Here is a 20,091-nt window from a genome sequence, read left to right on the forward strand (position 1 = left end):
TTTCAGGTTTACGTAAGCGCACGGACCCGTGCGCCTAGTGGGAGCCGTTGAGGAACCACTCACATCTTTTCTTCTCGCACAGTATGTACCACCTCGAAATGCAAAGATCTCTCAATATTGAGGGGGTATAGTACATCTACCAACATATGGAACACCAAGAGGCGCAGCATCCATCCCTTGAAAAGAAGCAGAAATAAACCGCGAAGCATCATGACTCCCTATCGCCCACCCACTTCAACCCAATAAACCGAAGCCTGGGTACCTTCATTCTAGAAAGGTCCCCTTCAAAGTGCGGATCATAATGCCCACGCCAGAACACCCTATGCACCCTGGTTCCCGGAAGAAGAAAAAAAGTAAACAAACGAGCCAGCTCAGTGTAGCGTTTTGGAAAATTCCGCCCAACGCCCCCAAATCCTGCCTAGCCATTTCCCAGTGACAAAGCGACTCTCTCGAAGGTTTCAACGCCAAAGATCCAGCTTCTCCCTCCTCTTCTCTCCGGCACTGCTCTTTGGTCTCGGCCACTCATCCTCTCCACCACCGAGGCTCAGATTATTCTCCCTCCTCCCCGCACCGGTCCTACCGCCAACACCAACAGCACTACCTCTCCTTTGTCCACCGCCCACACTCTCATTCGGCACGGCCAAGAACCCGCCTCCACCACCGGCGCCCACCCCACTGACGAGCACACTTCGTCTTGCGCCGGCTCCGCTACTCCAACCGGAGGTGCTACCACCGAGAACATCGGCTCCAAGTCCGTAGCTACTTAGCGGTCGCTCTCCTTGAGCCCGGCCGCCACCCCCTCCCATACCAGCACCGCCGCCAACCTGTACAAACGACCACCCGAGCTGGTCGTCGTCCTCACCCTTGGTGAAAACCTCTAACTTCGCAGGTAAATTCAGGAAGCTAGCATTCAACCCCGTAGCCGGGCCGATACCGCCCGTGGTAGGAGACGCGATGGGGCTCGCAAATGGATTGTTGCTGCTGAACCGTGGGTTGGGGTTGGTACCCACGCCTAGCCCCGAAGAAGGGCTGAAAGCCCCGTTGAGTGAAGACAGAGATCCTTGCTGACGGTGACCGCCGCCTCCGCTGCCAAAGGGAACCGAAGGAGGGAGTAGTGGGGATGGGAACCCACCCTGAGACGGTCTCTTGTTGTGATTGAACCCCCCATTGCTTCCTGGCGGGGAACCGAACGGCGAGGAAGAACCACTACTCGAAGGGTGAGCGGTGCGGCCGTCGGCATAAGCTGGGGTAGGCGGGGGTAGACCGAGGAGGAGGTCGGCAAAGTTGGGATCGCGGACGTAGACGGCGTGGAGGTTGGGCAACCCCCCAGAAAGAAGCGAACCGGCGAGATAGTTATAGTAGCTAGCCGAGACATTCGAATACTTTGGGGCGGATGCGGCGGCAGTAATCTCGAAGTGGAGAGACTCGAGACTCGTGGAGGACAGCGGGGGAATGTTGTGGGAGCCGGCCGCTGACGGCAAGGTCGCTGACACGCTGTCCATGATAGACAGGTGCTTCAGAGTCGGGGCATACGCCATGAGATCCTGTAGCCCCCACACGCGCGCGCCAGTACCATTGAGAGTCAGCACGCGCAGCGCCTGGCGGGCCTCCGGGAGCATCAGCCACGACTTTAAGCCCTCACACGAGACATTAGGCACATCGGTGAAAATTAGCTCCTCCACTGGTGGAAAAGGCGGCAACATATCGCTCCATTCCAAAGTCTCGTCGGTGAATGCTGTCGTCTTAGTAATTTTGAGTGCGCGGAGGTTCCCTAGGAAGCCCAGCGCATGGCGCAGCATGCTGGGTTCCATCTCGATCCCGATGAGTTCCAAAACCTCCAGCTTCGTCCATACTCGCCCAGATGCCAAGGCTTGAAGACTGTTCTCGGAACCCCTCATGTACGTCATCTTGCGCAGCTCAAGGCAACGCGCCTGTACCTCGAGGCGGAGCGTCAAAAAGGCCGGCTCGTCAGTAAACAGGCCCTCGGGCAGGTCAACATAGTGTAGATCTGGCGTCACGGCTATCGTTCGGGCGAGGTCGGCTTGGCATGATTCGCGGAGCATATATGGCATCTTGAGGAATTGCACAAGGCGGCCGCGGCGCACGGGGTCTTCGCGGAGGGTGCGGCAGAGCAGCTTCAGGCGTGCCTGCGCAGGGTCTTCGGGTTCGCCATTCCGGTCGAAGAACGATCGTCGTTTTCGGCGCTCGGCGAGGATAGCTTCGAGCTCGCAGTAATGGACGCTGTCAATGCGAATGCTGTGATACCTGTGAAGGGGCGGGGTCACGCAGACCGTTGGGTTAGTTCGCTATCGCAGGGGTAGAAAGATGGGGGAAGGGAGGGGGCAACAGCAACCGGCCCCGCGATAGTTCACTTACAGCAACTTCACGGCCTCTTCTTTCCAGCGCCTGCAGACGGCCACACAGCGCGCCAAGTCGCGCAGGTCGCAGAGCATGCAACCATCGTCAATTGAGCTCTGTTCGCACGTGGAATATGTCTCGTCCTGGCTGTGGGGGCAAACGAAGGCGAAGATGCGTTCATAGACGGCTGGTGGGAATTGGGCGAGGAGGGCGGCGGACCCACGCGTGGGCCGGGGCTGCTGAGAGTATGGGGCAGACGACAGGTACTCTCCTGCTCCCGACGGGGGAGAGTGATGGAAATACGATTTGTTGTTTGGCGGAGAGGAGCCAAAGGGTCGGTGGTTCTCGGGCCGGGAGTCGTCATACGCGCCGGAACCGCCATACCCGCTGAAACCCACGGGTGTCGAGTGCTTGCCGCCGTTCGAACCGCTGCCGAAACCCGGCATGTAGCCGTGACTATGGCCGCCGTCGCTCTCGTTCCTCTTCTTGTCTTTTCTTCGGAAGAACTTCATTGTGCTCGAGGTCGCAGTGCCGATTCCCGTCCCGAAAAGATGCGGTCGGGTGTGAAGGAGAAGAAGAGGAATCGCATTCGCAAAGAAAGAAAGAGGTGGGGGAGTTTTCTTTACGCCCAAGGAAGGCAGGTCCCTCCCTCGCTCGGCCGAGAAGAGGCACAGCGGGACCTCCCTGATGGAACCTGGTTGTGAACGAACGGCTCGGCTGACGGGAGGCCCCGGTTGGTGGCTCCTGCTATCTTGGGGGCGTTCCGGGGCTGGTAGCCGTCCGTCGTGCTTGCTTGCTCTCCAGGCAGCCCGATGGACAAACCCCTGTTGAGGGGCGAACCGCTGCGATAATCCTGGAATTGATAGGCCAGCGCTGTCAGTGAGCGGCGCTGTCGCTTGTTACAGCGGCTCCCAGCTCCAGCGCATGCCACAACAATGAATGGACCTGCACGATGACCAGGGCGCAGATAATGTCTTGGCAGGGTATTTTCCTAGCGGCAGCTCCTGGGTTGGCTCGAGGGAGATTCTCTTGCTGGAAACCGAGCAATTGTGTTGGGAGTGTTTGACGGTTGTGGAATTGGGTTTTCTGGCCGTCAGGCACGGATGCACAAATTTATTGGGTTGCCAATGCCCAATGTGAGTCCGGACGAGATTCTGGGAGTTCTTGAAAATCACGATACAAGCTGAACACAGCTCAAGCCGGCTCTCAAAAGGGGGAAAGATGACAGGTTGGTAGCTGACTCAAGTAGGGAGGCAGGTCAGGCGTGAAGGCACGCAAATTCTTTGCTTTGCCAGCTTCGACCATGCTTGTTTCGCTTTTGCTCCCCGTTGACGATTTTTGCCTCTGCTCCCTTTCTTTCAGAAACGAAATGTTGAAAGACAACTGACCCTCAGGGGTCCTGATTCGAAACAAAGTGGAGGCCGCTGTGGCTTAACTGCAATAGAGCGCTGACATTTTGGTTTATTTGAATTGGTTGAACTATCATCGACCGTTAGAAATCGTCCCCGGATCATTGCTGTCAGTTCTCAGTTGAGATCCTGGCTAAGCCGGTGAACAACCTTCAACCTCCAATGAAGAAAAAAAGGCCATTCCATGAAACACACTCTGATTTCATACTCGGAAGGAAGCAAAGTAAATAAACTTTGAGAATTGACTTTTACGAGCAGCGGGAAACAAGAAAAACACCATGGCTTGTGGCCAGCAAATATTAGACGCTGCTCACATGCTCCGAACCCCGTTACCAAACAAAAAAAGAAAAGAAAAGTAGCTGGCAAGTTCACAATCCCAAACTCTCGTACACCTTGGGTGGCTGGGGCTCGCCCATCTGCCACCCCCTTGAACCCCACAGAAAGTAAATATGCATATGCAATGCCGATAATGCTGCTAGACGTGTCCGGCGGAATGAACAAGAAAGGGTTCCTTTTGGGATCCTTTGTTTTTATAATGATAGGAGCAAAGGTGATGGTGCTCGTGATGATGAAGATAATGATGATGGCCGGGATTGTCCAAACATTACGGGCTTCCCAAAGAAGTAGGGGGTTGTTGGCTCATTCGCCGTTGAGCGGGGTTCCGTTGGACGGAAGTCCACCGGCTTCAGGCGCTTTCGTCCTCAGCGTCAGAGGGAAGGGATACTCATCGGGGTCTTCTTCTTCACTGCAAGCAACGTATTAACGGCCATGCGAGAACACGGAAAAAGCGATATGCGGTAGTACTTACGGGAGCTTCCAAGCGACATAGTCCTCGGTGCTGAGGCCCTCACGGCCTTCCTGAAGGCTGGCAAAATCTCCCGGGGTCATCATGCCTGACCGGTCGCGGGGGGATCCCGGCACAGAGAATGGCCGCGAGATCTTCTGGTCCACGCCAGGGATGAAATCCTCCTCCTCCTCGCCGGTGAAAGACGTCGGGTACGCCCGTCTCAGGGCGAGCTGGCGCGCCTTGACATATTCCATGCCCATGCGTTTCCAGTCCAGAAGATCACTAAGCCGCTCAGTCCTATTACGCTGGTTGATGCGTTGCCGGCGACTCTTCTGGGCGAAGTCAAACATTTGCGAGGTAAGCTGATTGACCGAGTCATCGACACCCTTCGTGCGGCGGTCGACAATGTAGATGCCGTAGTCGCTCGAATTTTCGATCAGCTCCTCCATATAGCAACCGAAACCAGAGAGATTCGTGGTGATACTGGGCACGCCCATGACGGTGCACTCGGCGGGGGTGTAGCCCCATGGCTCGTAGTAGGACGGAAAGACGCCCAGGTTAGTGCCCCGGACGAAATCATCGTAGTCCAAGGGCAACACTGGGTTAGCGGAGTTGAGGAACTCCGGATGGAACACAACCTTGACCCGGTCGCTGGGGTGATTGAAGAGCTGTACCCGGCGGATCTGGTTCAGAATCGGGTCGTCGTTGTCGTTCATCATGTTATGCGTGACAATCGGCGGCAGACCGTGTCTCTTCATGGCAAACAAGCGCCGGCGGAGCAGGACGCGGTCCTGGCTGGAGATCAATTCCTTCTCCTCTGGCAGGGGCTCGCCATCGTGCCATTTGAGCGACCGCTCGAAAATGCGCCGGCCAATATTCCTCTCAATCGTGTCGACGGTGTCCCGGAGAGACTTGATGACGGCCTGCCCCTTGAGGGCCTCGACCGTCAGCGAGGTGGTCTGCGCTGGCATGATGATGAAAGCGACGACTGTCGTCTTGCTACCAGCCGACTTGAGCCGGTGGTTCAACCGAGCGAGTGACTCAATGAACATGTCGACACCCTTGTTCCTGAACTCGTAACGGCCGGCCGTGAAGAAGTAAAGTGTGTTTTCGGGGTCGAAGTCGTAATGGCCATAGAAGTGGCCTCGGACGAAGTCGTGAATCTTTTCCTTAGATTGCTGGTGCAAGTTCTGGAACTCGTGGACCGCAGCGAATTTTGTGACATTCAGTCCGTTGGGAAGCACACCATCTGGCTTGCGCTTGAGCAAGTGCTCGCTCTCATAAGCTGTGATGTGGGAGACGGTCGTGAAAACATCGCAAGAGTGAGCAGCGGCTCGCTCAATGCAGTATCGGTGGTAGATGCCACGCTTTCCCGCTTCCGCATCAACATCGAAGTGTTGGAGGTTGTTGTAAAAGTCGACAGAACCGGCGCACAGGTATCGCCCCAAAAGGGTCGCGTGAGTCGTAAAGATGGTGGTCACATCGATTTGTCTCTTCTTGGTGAGTGGCAGGGCAACACCTGCCAGCCACTCGTGGAAATGGGCGATGACGGCCTTCTTCTTCTCATGGCACACGTACTAAATGGGACGGTGTTAGCTTTTACTCCAAACATCCAGCCACGGAAAGTCCAAATGGGGTAACTAACCTCGCCGAGGAACCAAGCAACAAGGTATCCAAAAACGACTGCCTCGTTGGTCTCGTCGTCGTTGTCTGGCGATGGAATGGAAGCAACGTTCCACAGATCTGCTTTCCACTCGTTGATGTACCCATACGCTGTTTTTGTGTCGAAGAGGAGAACTCGTGGGGCGCCCTCGATCAGCCAACGCCCGTACAAGACGCCAATGCCCCGGTCTTTCATGGACTGGATCGTCGCGGCAAGTTCGGGGTTGGTAGGTTCTACAGCTTCGACCTCCACAGCCGCCTACGAGAAAACATATCAGAACCACTGGCGAGACAACGAGATAGGCACCAATGGCAACGAGCCCGCGGTTTGGGCGCATATACGTACGGACTGGTGGTTGAGCGGCCCAATGAGGGTGTAGCGGTCGCCATATTCGGCCGTCGTCACAGGCGCCTTGGACTTGATGACGGAGTAGATACCACCAACTACAAACAGGCGCAAGTCAGCCAACCCGTCCAAACTAACTGAGTGGCCTTTTTCTACCAAATCATGGGTCGCGTCGCGTACCTCTGTGTGCGACTTCTGTGGCAATTTCGAACAGCATGTGGTTCTTCACCTCGCGCGGCGCGCGGTCTGTCTCTTCGTTCGCCATGGTGGTTGTCTGGTGGTTGTCTGTGGGGGGTGGGGGATAAATTGGCGCTAGAAAAGAGAGAAGACGAAGAAAACTTCGAGGCAAGGCCCCCTTTTCTTAAGCTCTGGGAGCTAAAGTCACCAAGAGTCAGCTCGCACGGCAGGGATTGCGATATCGCAAAAAGATATGCGGATCGAGATGGTTTGGCCAAAGACCCCCGCGAAGAAGGCTGGGGAGGTGGGCCGGGCGCCGATAACGCTGCTGGCTAAGTACGGCTTTTGGTAAAAATAAAATAAGCGACAAGAGAAAGACTCAACGGCCGGGCCGGGTGAAAAGTTTCCAGAGGGGATCCAAGCGAGGAAGGTGATCGGGGCGAGCCGAGATTTGAGGCCGGATGAAAAAAGACAGGCTAGTGACCCGGTTTATAGCGGCCAGATGCAGCGGCCGGTGGGTTGACGTCGGATCTAGACGCCCTGTCGCAGGATGTTCTGGTGCGGCGAAGTTGACGGTTGGGAGCTGCGCGAAACTCGAACGGGAAAGGTGTGAAGACACAAGGGTGCCAATGCGGGTCGTGGGAGGCGGAAGGGGGAGGCGTTTGCCGCAGATGAGCGGGTTGGTGAGCGTGAAGAGCTGAGAAGCTGACGGCTGGTCCTTACTCCCGTCGGCTTGACTATGTACTTGGTGTCTGGCTCTTCAACCAGTTGATAATTACTTCTGGTGGGAAGGCTCGAAGGGTAAAGAGGCTGGAAGCGCAAAGTTGACGCATTACAACAGAGGAGGCAACAGTGGGGGGCGAGCTGCTTGGGCCTGCAGCCGTTCTCCTGTTAGCACCACCGTGGGCGAGCATGGGCCTCCGACAGGGGGAGCTTTTCTCGCGCTTGCCCATAGACTGTGTCACTGCCTGCAGAACGGCAGGGATGGACAAAAAAAGGTCCATGCCGTCAACCTCTCTGCCAAACAATTTTTTTTTCTGCATCGATGGCGTTTCACGATTTTCTACCAGCCACCCGCTCACTCATCCCCTTAGCCGCATTTCAACTGCCGTCAGGCCTGCAAGCCTGTGGCAATGCCGAGACCATTCTTTCCATGATAGCCTATCAAGGCAAGCAAGGTAACCTCTCATCCACTCAGTACGAGCTCAGCGCGAAAAACTTTCGCGATTTGCAATCGCCACCGGGGTTCGAGACCAGAGCCACAGATTTACCCGAATGTCTGTCGGTTCGTGTTGATCGGTCGATCGTCGCGCTTCACAAGTGGGGCATCCCACCCAGGATGACGACATCGCCCCAACTCGTTCGCGGGGGCCCGCGGTCCACCGCGAAACGTCAAAGACTGGCAGGAGGTTTTGTTAAAAGTTCTTTATCTGACAACCATTGCTCTCTGCCAGGCGCATGATTAAGGTATAACTTACAACTCGAGTCGATTCTCGCGGTCGACAATGCCGTGTAACATATAGCAGCTGCACGCTTCAGGTATCTAGAGTTTCTTGCCAATTCCCGCGCCTCTTTTCCCCGCGAAGTATTTTCTCTTTTGCGCCGAAAACGGCCTCACTTCGGCGCCGTTGGGCCGGAGCTTCAGACCTTAAGAATAAACCATCCCTCCAACTTCCGAGAATGATCGCCGTTGGTTCCTTGGCTCCCAAAGCAGTTGCCCTCACGTGGTTCCCATATTCGCACCTGACAGTCGAGCGGCTGGTGGACAAAGCGAAGTGCCTCGGGACCTCAAGAGGTTGAGGCTCGGGGAACAATGCTATTATAATAGTGCCGAATCATGGAACAATGACTTAGTTTCGGATGGGTTATAGCAGAAGCGGGCCGGAGGCCAGCCGTGCTCTTGCCTTCGGTTGGCGGTTTGGTTCCTGTTTTGGTCTTTGAGTTTGAGTTCCTCATACTTACGACAGGCTTCAAAGGCCAGCTGGGGGGTATATTTTAACGCACGCTCTACCACTGCTTTTGGAAGTTGGACAGAAGAAACGAAGGCATCCGCATGGGCTAGGTACGCCGAACTGCGATCAAATATCGAATTCGTCCTTACACCATGGTCCGAGAGAGACGCCAGCGCGCCGGTAATGGTGGCGGTAAGCAATATCAAGCACCATACAACTCACAGGGCAGGGGTGACGGCCCCTGGAACGGCAAAGGAAGTAGGATTGGGAAGAGTTACCCCCAAAGACCCAAGAAGACCAACAACAACTTCGGCCATCGCGATGGGTATGCCGCCGACGATGACAGCAGCAGTAAAGGTAATACTAGCCGCAGGGACACCTCAGGTCACCGGGGCTCACCCTTCACTAACCATGCCTTGAACCTCTTACAGGCGCATCCCTTCCAGGGGGAGGAAGCCGCCAGTATGTTCATCACAAGCATTAAGACGCTTACATGCGGACTTTTTCAATGCCTTAGCGCTGGGATGAACGTCCAGCAGTTTGTCTGGACAGTACCGATATCGAAATTGGTCTGGCTGCAGGCCAAATGGGTCGTTCGCCTCTGCCTCTTGGGATTTAGTTGCGACTTGGAAGGCGACTCCATCATGGCCGGCGCTGAACCCCCCGTAGATGCCGACCTCGCTGGTGTGATACACGGGGACGGCCCGCTCGTCGACATTTTGCAAGCATTGGTAAATCTGGCCGGTGAGAAGGGCCGATGCTGGTCATCGGCTGAGGAGCGCAAGCGTCGAGTCAATGCCATTCGGGCAGACCAATCGTATATGGAAATGCTGCAAAATTCACAATAAATCAGGCTCCGCGGGTCTCGATCCCAAACGGGCAAGTGGTGGGAGAATGAATTAGACGCAAAATAACACTCTGCTTCCCTTCGCTGAGGGCCGGATTAGGCGGTGGATATAGTATCGGGTTGATAGGATATGTTATTCACATGTAGAAGTAAACAAGAAAAAAAAATGAAAATGAGATGAGACTCAGGCAAATAATAGTGTATCGTCAAAGTCAAAGACTGACTGACCCTGGGGAGACCGAACTTGCTACCTACCCTGGGGAAGGGGGGAGGACACCACACTAACTACCCCTAACCGTCTGCACCTCAGGTCCGGGCTCTGTCGCAGTTGTTCCGGCAAAACCTAGGGTTACTTGAAGATAGCTATCCTTTTTTTTGTGTTTTGTTGTTTTGTTTCAAGGAATTCAACGGGACACATGTGACAAGCACTGCACGTGACTGGATGGCCCGTGTCCAGGTCTAATTTCGGCGAAGCAGCCCAGCCCAAGCGCCCACCTCTCTCTCCTGCACCATTCTCCCTGCAGAACGCCATCTTCGCGAGACCACGATTGACCTCCTGCGACGGGGCGCGCTTTTCTTACCATTTCCGATTTCATTGCCTTCGCTATTCATAGGACGCTTAAAATGTCGCCGTTTCCCGATATCGGTCGCTTGCGGCCGTCGTCGACTTCCCGGCAATGTGGTCTTTGGGTGAACGGATTCCATCTGCGGGGTTTGCCAACAGACCGCTCGTCGGAGGATGTTATTCAGTAACTTCGAGAGACCACTTCCACGTCATTCTTATTACACCCAAGCCAGAGGGTGGGAACGATTCGATTCCTTGAATGAAGTACCGGAGAGCCTCGTTACTCTCGGTCTAACGCAGGCTGTCCTCCCCTCGGCCCCGATCTGGCGGACCGCGCCAAGTTGCCAAGCACCGACATCAACACTCTTGAATGATGCTGTCGAGCTCCCTCATTGATATGAACATGGGTTTTGTTTTGTTCAGAACAGTGGCCAACCTGCCTCCGCGAACTTTTGACGTTCGAACAATTGCGACCCGTACGATTGGGAACGAATTCGCAGCAAAACGCAGTGGAACAGCGGGACCAACTCCGCAGCCATTTGGGGCTCACGCTTTGGCGTGTTTTCCAAATTCAACTTCGACACACAAGCCCTTGAGTGATAATACGGCTACTTTTCACCATGCCGATACGAATTTTCAAACCATCAAGACACACGCCCGTCGGCGGCGTACAACAACAAAAGATGGCCGACGGCTTCGGCGCGGATAGCTCTGCTGAGACAAGTGTTTCTGCTTGCACGACGGACGGCAACCCTACTAATCTGGCAGCCATCTCTGGGTGGGATTACGATGAACCTTCATGGTAGTCTCGGCTAGGCTCCCTTGTTCGGTGGGTTTGGACTTGAGGCGGCCCATTGCGCCCGTAAAGCATATCTTGTCGTATATAGTGGTCTTTGCTTGGTGATGAAGTGTTTGCAATAGCCAAGAAGTCTACGGGCCTGGGGTCTCTTAACCCGTGGGCCCATCGGCCTTCTAGCTGCTGGAAAATTGGGAAAGTGGGCAACGTTCTCTCGGCCGCCTTTTCTGGTGGGTGAGATGCCTTCGCATTCTCCTCGCCTACGGATAGTCACGGACGGTTAGGAAAGGAGCAGCCACCCCCCAAAATTTTGCACCGCTGCGCATACCGCATATCTGAAAGGCTAGGGCGGTGCATTTCCCGAATACCCGTGGACGGGGTTCTGGACGTTTGCGAGCCACAACGCAGAGCACTTCGGTCTAACGCAGCGGGTGAAATTTTGCTGCTCGTCAACGTCAACCGGCGTCAACCACGATGAAGTGGGATTCTGGATGCGACGGTTTGTTTACTACCATCACAGACAACACCAAGTTTTGCACCGAGGAACATCTGCTAGGACTTCTGATGAGGAACCATCGGCCACTTCCTCGGCGTCTGGTGGTCGTTCGGGTTACACGCACAAGCGAAGTGGCCCCCGCAACAACGAATAACTCGAGGTCGACTCGGGAGAAGCTGAAGACGGGAGGGGGCTGGGAAAGTGCTTGAGGACGGGAGCAACATTGAGGCTCTACGATTGTTGTCCTTCAGGGAATGGGGTAGGTATTTTTCCTACTCTTGTGAAAAGCTCACGCAGGCTCTCCGCGAACATTTTGTTCTGAGAGCCACCGCTTATCGGGATCGATGCTGGGCGGGGAATTGGGTGCTTTTGGTTGGTTGATTGAGGTGCAGTGAGGAGCGCCCAAAATCGGTTGTGTTTGTTGGTTCGAGGTTGCAAATAACCTCCGAGCCTCTCTACCTGCCGTCTGGGTGTGAGGGTTATCAAGACAGTGGTGGACGCGTGGTCTCCGTTCCTGGGTCTCCGCTGAGGTTGAGCACGGGCCCAAACAGGCGCTTTCCCCGCCCCTCCACAGCACTCAACTTCCCCGACAAGGCGCGTTGCAGGCGGTTCTAGGCGGGCTGCCCTGTCGGTGCGTGTCGAAAACCGTAGCCACTGGGGACCTCACCTAAACCGCACCCCTGTCGGCCGCGGCCCTCTGGCCAACTAAAACTCGAATGTCGAATCTCGCACCACACATGGACGACAGCCCTGCACACCGTCAACGCCGACACAACGCTGCATCACCAAATGGCAGTAGCAGCCACCAGAGGCACCAACACCGCCGTCAGGACGGTAACGACCTCGGCATGACTACTTCACGAAGGCCCACCTCGCCCACCGCTGTTGCCGCGCCCCGGTCGCTAGACGCCCCCAGAGAAAAAGAGCGAGAGCGAGAGCGGGAAAGGGATCGGGATCGGGAGGGTGAGCGAGAGCGAGACCGTGAACGGGATCGCGAGCGAGTACGGACCCGAAAAGACCATCAACATCGTTCCTCGCGACCTGCAGCCCTACCGCACCATTCTCGTGGTCGCTCGCCCGAGCCGTCGCGACGCGATCCGCAGCAGCTGGAAGAGAGCCAGCAGCATCGTCGCCGTGAGCGTGAGCGTGATCGTGAGCGTGATCACGCCCGCAGCCCCGTCCATTACCACAATCGCCCCGAGCGTCCATCGCAGCCATCCCATCGCTCGCCACGCAGCAACAGCCATCGAGGCCGCTCTCCCGAACTTCCCCGGCATCGTGAGACCCGAGCTTCCCCAGATCGCCGTGGCCCTGACCACGCATCATCCCGACCGCGAAAGGAGCCTCGCGAACGGCCGGATCATCAGGACCGAGAGAGGCAGCGCCGGCCATCCCGTTCGCCCGCTCCGAGCAAACGTCGCCGGAGCCGTAGTCCGTCTCCTGGCCGTGAGGCGCAGTCGAAGAAGGCTCGACAGCAAACAAATCTAGCGGACCCCGAGAGGGGTGTGCCACCGAAACTTTTGCCGACCAAGACCGACCGAGGCTTGTCCCCCCGTCCACATCGCCCACGCTCCCCCGTCTCGCGTGACGAACGTTCTCGGCCTAGCCGACGGTCTGGCCGTACTAGATCTCCGAGCCCACCCCGCCGACATCGCTCTCGATCCCCACGTGACAGCCGTCTATCGCGCCCTCGCTTACCCGAACGTGGAGAGTCTCGCCGGAGGAGTCGATCTCCTGCTCGGCCTCGGCATCGATCAAGATCACGCCGTCGCAGCCCACGGAGAGCCCCTGCTCCCTTGGACAACCGGCCCCCTGGCCCATCCGATACCGGCTCACAGCGACGTCGAGAAAGTGCGAGTCGACCATCCTCTCGTGCACCTCACGGGCGAGCGCCGCCTGACTCACCGCGTGGTGGTCGGCACGCCAACCCGTCCGAGAGAGGGAGGAGCCGGGAAGGACCGCGCGCGGACAAGAAATTTGATCCGACGTCGGGTGCCAACTCCGTCGAGGTAAATATGTCCGCACGGGGCGGGTTCCGTGGCGGTTATGCTCCGCAGCCTAACTATCCAAAAGGCCAATATGACGGCCGTGGTTATGCCCAATCGCCGGGCCATGGGACTCCTAACTCGTCTTTTCATGGTTCACCGACTGCCCAGTCTCCATACGGTGGTAATGGGCGTGGTTGGAACAACCAGCCACAATTTTCACCTCAAGGGTTAGTTCATCTGACTACGTTTGGACAACAATCTGTTCCTTTGTTTTCCTTAACTTTAACCGTGCTAATTCATGTTGCAGTGGGCAATTTTCACCACCGTACCCTCACAACAACTATGGCCCCCCTACAGGCCCCCAGGGGCACTATCACTCCGGTCCAGGCCAGTCTCCTCCTTACGCTCCAACCGGGCCTGCTGCCCAGTATCCCTCAGGGCAATACCGTGGCGGGGGACATAGAGGGGGTTCCTTTCGGGGCAACTCGTTCCCTGCCCGCGGCGGCCTCAGAAGTGGGTTCAAGAGCACACAATGGCACCCTCAGGGAAATAACGGGCGGAATCCATCCGGATCGGCTGAGGGCTCAGAAGCGTCTCACACTCCCGGCCACCAATCCCCAAATAAGCATGCTGGCGACCAGTCTGAGAAGGACGATGTCGCGATGGGAGACAGCGGTGAAAACCCCTTCCGACCATCCAAGGACCTGCAGGTCGAGGATACCAGCAAGGATGAGCAACAACAGCAGCAGCAACAACAGCAGCAGCAACAACAGCAGCAGCAACAACAGCAGCAAGCGAAGAACGACAAGATGCCTCCGCCGAGCCGGCCGCCACCGACTGGACCGCAGTCCAGCACACCTAATAAGTTTAGTTTCAGTATGAAGAACGCGGCGAAACCGGCTGTGACGGCACCGCGGCCGGAGATATCATCTAAGTTCAACGCTGCTCCTGGGTCACGAGAACCCCCGACCAAACCGGCAGCACAGAAAACACCCCCAACAAGACCAGAACGAGACCGAGGCGGATTCCCGAGGAATGCCCCCACTGAACCGGCATCCGCACGGCCCCGCCCTGGGGTACCAACTGGCCCTAGCGACCGTAGGGCACCTGAGCCAGCGAGGCACCCCGAGCCGACACCAAGGACGCGCAAGGTGAAGAAGATTGTGAGGTGTCTTAAGGAGAAGCCCGTGCTCCCCGCCGACTTGGCCGCTTCCAAATCGGTGTACTTCCGCAAGCCAGGAGACGGGTCAGTTGTAGGCTCGGGTACCTATGGCAAGGTGTTCAAGGGGCTGAACGTCTACACTAAGAAGCTGGTCGCCCTCAAAAAGATTCGAATGGAAGGCGAACGGGATGGGTTCCCGGTAACGGCTGTGCGGGAGATCAAGCTGCTCCGCTCCCTCAGTCACAAGAATATCGTAAAACTCCAGGAGGTCATGGTCGAGGCGAATGACTGTTTCATGGTCTTTGAGTACCTATCTCACGACTTGACAGGGCTGCTCAACCACCCTACCTACAGCTTGGAGATGGGGCATAAGAAGCACTTAGCACAGCAGCTCTTTGATGGGCTGGACTATCTCCACACGAGGGGCGTCCTTCACCGCGATATTAAGGCCGCCAACATCCTCGTCAGCAACGAGGGTGTTCTCAAGCTCGCTGACTTCGGATTGGCCCGCTTTTATGCCAAACACCACCAGTTGGACTACACAAACCGCGTCATCACGATCTGGTACCGCCCGCCCGAGCTGTTGCTCGGCGAGACCCAGTACACACCGGCCGTTGACATCTGGAGCGCTGCCTGCGTGCTCGTGGAGATCTTCACAAAACGGGCCATCTTCCCCGGCGACGGCAGCGAGATCAATCAACTTGAGAAGATCTACGCCGTGCTCGGCACACCCAATCGACGTGATTGGCCGCAACTCGGCGAGATGCCCTGGTTTGCTTTGCTGCGACCGGCGTACCGGAAGCCGAACCTGTTGGAGGAAAAGTACAAACATCAACTCACCCCTGCCGCCTTTGACTTGCTTGCTTCGATGTTTCACTATGATCCCAAAAAACGCCCCACCGCCGCTGAGGTGTTGAATCACGCCTACTTTACCGCCGAGGAGCCCCGTCCACGACAGGCGATTGAGTATGCCCACCCACCCTTTGTCAATTACTCCAATTAAAAAAGATTCAGCTCACTAACATGACGTGATTTCTCCTCCGCAGACTCAAAGACATCGACGGCGAATGGCACGAGCTTGAGTCTAAGGCTCTCCGACGGGAGAAGGAAAAGAAGGAAAAGGAACGTGTGCGTGCCGCCCAACAGCAGCAGCAGCAACAGCAGCAACAGCAGCAACAGCAGAAAGAGGAGCGGAAAGAAGAGCGGAAGCGACCAATCGAAGGCGGTGGTCCTGCGGATGTGGCACAACGCGACGCCAAGAGGCCGCATCTGGATGCCAATGGGAAGTGAAGCTAGCGGCCAAAGCGAGAATCAAACAACCCATGGGTGAGAACGAGGACCGAAGTCAACCTCTAGAGACGAGGTGGGATGCAGGGGTGGGTGCCGTGGAGATGATGGCCACGGCGGGGAATCCATACAGGTATTGAAAATGGGTTAAGGCAGGCAGGCAGAATGTGGAAAAGAGGGGATGGGAAAAGCAGGGGGCCTAAATGAACTGGGATAAAAGAGAGAGATGAGGGATGTGATGACATGAATGTACAGCTACTTCAAACCAGCACTGCTAACCTACTCACACACCTGCGCTATTTATCTATATTTAACTTAACGCCGCACCTCACTTCACGTCACACCTCATGTCTTCTTTTTTCCAGTTAGAGTGGGGATACTATTGATGGGATTGATTGCACTACAACCGTATTGCCCTTCAAGGGGTAAATTAGACAACCAGGCCGCAGTGAGCGGCTTGTTATTGAAGTTGATATTCGCGCAGTGAATGCACATCCCAAACAGACTGACAAATGTAAATAAATAAACAGGGTGAACACCTAAAACTTGGGAATCCATGCTCATTGAACCCAACCTCAGGGAAAGTAACTAGCCACTGGCTATCGGTTAGGTTTTCTCTGTTGTGTTGTCCTTGATACCATTATCATTATCGTTCACCGCCAACATAAAGAAGCATCATCACATCCAACCCTGTCTGTTATTGCTCCCTCTCAACCTGAAGTTATCAGCATGAAGGTTGTGAACATCTTCGCAAGTACACACTCATATTTCCCCTCACTCTATCTCTTCTCTACACACAGAGTTTACTAGCCCAACAATTGCTTTGTCCTGTTCACTGTGTAGATAACGTACATAAACGCAAGGTACATAGTGTTCTGTTCGTCCACCTGTTCGCTAATCCAGTCTGTCTTGTCTGTTCCTCCATGAACGCCTGAATCGGTGAAAACTCCGTATTAGAGAAAACGACCTCATCCCTGTGTCCTCTTTTTCTGTCTCCCCGGTGCCATACCAGATGGGTTCCCGACCCGTCATTTCTTATATCTCGTTTCCCATCTTAAGCTTTTCCAGCCAGGAGAAGGAAACGAGAGTGAGGTAAAGAAAACATAGAGGATGGATGGAATACCGCTTTGACATCAGTCATACCCAACCCTACCAGTGATTCATTCATCATAGCCAGCTTGATTCATCCCCAACCCCCAAGTCATTCATCATCATCCCGAATAACCCCAACGCCCAATATCCCAAAGATCAAATAACCACAAGGAAATCAAATTCACTCTTCCCAAACACACCCCCCCGCCTCCAAACCCATCACACATCCACTCTCAATTCCCCCGAGTCCGCAACAACTGCCTCAGACTCCCCTCCGCATGACTCCTCACCACCCGTCGGGCCTGCATCTGTTCTTGCTGCCCTGACCGCCATGGGATCCAGGCGCCCCATGAGGATTGACCGCTCGCATTCCCAACCCCGGCGGAGCCTCTGCTGGCAATATTCTCGCCGGTGTCGTGGGGGTTGATATTTCCGGCTTGGACAGCCGCCAACTCCTGTTGGGGTACACGGCCCGTGGTAGTAGTAGTCCCTTCATCGTCCTGCCTGCTGCTGACCAGCGCCGAGGAGGCATTCTCAGCCGTAGCGGTGGTTTTTTGTTTCCCACGGTCGTCCTTGTTGTTGCCGGGTCTTCTGTTTCGGTGGCTTGATGATGATGCGGAGACGGAGGACGGTGAGATACTGGCGTTGGCGAAGGTGGCAGATTTCTTGCGGGCTAGGAGGCGCGTGGCGTCGGTGATGGAGGATGTGGACGTGGGGCGCTGTTGTCCTTGCTGCTGTTGCTCGGCTGTGGCATCGGGGCTGGCACTGCTGTTGTTGCTGCTGTTTTTGGTTGATGTGGACTCCAATGCTGATACTGCGACGGATCCAGACGTTGAGGCACTCGGGTTAGTATCCCATGTTTTCCTGGCGGCCCGTCCGCGGACCTCTGTGACGAGCTCGGCGGCCGATTTCTTCTTGCTCTTGTCCTCCTCGGACGACCGGCTCGACGACATGATTGTCTCGAGGGTTCCGTAAGCCGCACTTCGCCGTTTGGTGCCCGCTCTTCTTCGGGAGTGAAGTCGCGCGGGGTTCTCATCGTCAGAGGTGATGGCCTGGAGGGTGGGACCGCCGCCGGTACTGGCGACGGAACCGCTGCTGCGGTTGCGGTGGTGGCCGCTTTGGGCATCTCTTGTGCGTGAGATGGAAGGCGGGAGGGGGCTGGATGTGAATGATGCGCCGGAGCCGTGGGGTGCTACGTGGACTTCGTACTGGTTGCTGAGGGAGTAGCGCGAGCGGGCACATATCTCGGCGATGCGGTCCAGGTCTGCACCAATGTCGCTATCGCTCCCGCGAGTCTCGAGGTCGGCCATGAAACTCTTGAAAGAGAAGGCGTCTAGTGGGGGTAGCTTCGGCTCTTCGGGCTCCCGCCGCGTGGAGAGTGGCCAGGGCCATGCCAAGGGTATCCTGCTACCGGTCGTCGTACTCGTGCTCGTGGCCGTGGTCGTGGCCTTCTCGGCCTTATATGGTTTTGACATGTTTACTGGACTAGCATTGTTGTTGTACGCCGGGTCGTTGCTGTTAGTATTAATGTTGACGTTGCCGCGCTTGCTGATACTGGCGCTGATATTGCTCGTCGTACCAACACCAACGTCAGTCAACGTGGGTTGGGCAGGCCGGCCCGGTCCCCCACTCCCTGGAGCTGAGGCCGATGGTAGAGGAACGCGTCGGGAAGTTCCTCGGTTACTGCTCGGCGGCCGGTACTGACGAGACCGGGTACTGCGCGAGCCTTGCGAAGGCGAGGGCCCGCTGTAAGTGCGCACAAGCACGGGCTGCGAATACGTGCTGCTCTGGGCACTCGAGGCTTCCGGGGCGTAACCGTGACGGCGGACAGCGGCGGACGGGTACTTGCTGTTCAGCTTCTGCAACGCAGAGCCCGTATGGCGGGTGTCGGCCGGATCGGCGAGGCGTACCGGTTTGCCTTCGGCCGTGGAAGGGGCTAAAGAGGCCGAAGGGACCTTGCTGGACTGGAAAAATATGGGAGGAAAGGAGGTAGGCAAGGAGGTCTGTCCCGGCTTGGACGACGACGTCGTTTCAGCGAGGGAGGGTCCAGCTGTGGGGGACGGTTGCCCTGGGAGAGGGGAAGTGGAGTAAGGGGAAGAAGAAAAAGAAGAAGACGTAAGAAGGGGATGAGGTTCATGGACATGAGGAGTGGGACTAGGGGGTGGTGGCGAGCGGTCTTCCTGGTCCCCTGGACGGCATGAAGGGGCCAGCTCTGCGCTGGCAACGCCCGCAGCATCGATATCTGCAGACTCGGAGGCCGTCGGGCGAGGAGCGGCCGGCTTATTGGGCATCTCCATGGTAAGCGGGCGACGGCGATGCAGGATGTACAAGCCGCAAGGAGGACGGGTAGGGACCGTCCCGTGCCGACGCGCTGTGATGGCAATTGGAAGCCGAAGAACTGAAGAAGTTCCTAACGTCCCGAAGCCGTAACCAGAGCGGTAGAGCCCCAGTCCACGCAACAGGGGGCCCGCGAGACTCTCGAGATGGCGGGCAAAAAGCGTTGAGGGGTCAAGCGTGGAGTGGGTCCGATCAACAATCAACAAGTCGACAAGGACAGAGCATGGGCGGCATGCCAGTCACCTCAGCGCTTGGCCGTCGTCCGGGAGCGATTGGCCGCTGCGTGTCGTTTGGTCCCGTCTTGTCCTGACCTCGGCCGGACGGTGGAAGACGGAGGAACGAGTCCGGAGGCCGTGTCGACGTGGTTGTCTGGGTATGGACCGTCGAGTCGGTTCCACTAAATGGTGCCTGCGTCTGGCGTTGTGTTGCGTCTGGGAATGTTTGGAATGTCAGGTAAAATGCTTGGTTTGTCCTCTGCCCAGTGCTGGTACTGTCTGAGCGGTGCGCGGTTCAATTCCACTCGACGGCCCCTTCTCCCTTTTCCCTCCTTTCGTTCCCCCTTCTCTCGTTCCCTTTTTGAGCTTTCTCGTCGCTGATTCGATTCAATGGCCAGAGGGATAAAGTCGCCCGCATGCGCGCATGGACGGTGCAATCTTCAGATTGGCGGCCGCAGAATCTCCGCTTCTCAGTTTGGCGTCTTTTGGCGTTTCGGCCGCGTGCAAAGCGTCGTGACTGGCCGACCGTCAGTCGCAGTCAAGCAGATCAGGAAGAGTGCCCATGGTGAGAGCAGCCACCATTGGATGATCACGGGCTCGCGCTGCTGCAAGCAG

The 20,091-nt window shown here is 56.4% G+C and overlaps 4 protein-coding genes across 4 annotated transcripts; 1 reads left to right on the forward strand and 3 right to left on the reverse strand.

Annotated features, from left to right (window-relative positions):
• Positions 1 to 458: 458 nt before the first annotated feature.
• On the reverse strand, positions 459 to 2,870 carry C8A04DRAFT_13348 (uncharacterized protein; the record flags this gene model as incomplete). Its single annotated transcript, XM_062777674.1, has 2 exons — positions 459 to 2,265; positions 2,377 to 2,870. The coding sequence occupies 2 exons, from the start codon at positions 2,868 to 2,870 to the stop codon at positions 459 to 461; spliced, it is 2,301 nt and encodes a 766-aa protein (XP_062635630.1).
• Positions 2,871 to 4,406: 1,536 nt separating this feature from the next.
• On the reverse strand, positions 4,407 to 6,827 carry C8A04DRAFT_30050 (glycogen synthase; the record flags this gene model as incomplete). Its single annotated transcript, XM_062781237.1, has 5 exons — positions 4,407 to 4,512; positions 4,576 to 6,131; positions 6,200 to 6,475; positions 6,563 to 6,660; positions 6,743 to 6,827. The coding sequence occupies 5 exons, from the start codon at positions 6,825 to 6,827 to the stop codon at positions 4,407 to 4,409; spliced, it is 2,121 nt and encodes a 706-aa protein (XP_062635631.1).
• A 5,284-nt stretch (positions 6,828 to 12,111) lies between these two features.
• C8A04DRAFT_38367 (uncharacterized protein) lies at positions 12,112 to 15,835 on the forward strand (the record flags this gene model as incomplete). The annotated part of the gene is made up of 4 exons (XM_062784212.1): positions 12,112 to 12,358; positions 12,413 to 13,610; positions 13,691 to 15,511; positions 15,592 to 15,835. 4 exons carry the CDS (start codon positions 12,112 to 12,114, stop codon positions 15,833 to 15,835), a joined length of 3,510 nt encoding a protein of 1,169 aa, XP_062635632.1.
• Positions 15,836 to 17,157: 1,322 nt separating this feature from the next.
• On the reverse strand, positions 17,158 to 19,215 carry C8A04DRAFT_13318 (uncharacterized protein; the record flags this gene model as incomplete). Its single annotated transcript, XM_062777665.1, has 1 exon — positions 17,158 to 19,215. The coding sequence occupies one exon, from the start codon at positions 19,213 to 19,215 to the stop codon at positions 17,158 to 17,160; it is 2,058 nt and encodes a 685-aa protein (XP_062635633.1).
• Positions 19,216 to 20,091: the final 876 nt, after the last annotated feature.

The sequence above is a fragment of the Dichotomopilus funicola genome (assembly GCF_033296635.1).
Source record: "Dichotomopilus funicola strain CBS 141.50 unplaced genomic scaffold C8A04scaffold_46, whole genome shotgun sequence".
Classification (NCBI taxonomy): Eukaryota; Fungi; Ascomycota; class Sordariomycetes; order Sordariales; family Chaetomiaceae; genus Dichotomopilus; species Dichotomopilus funicola.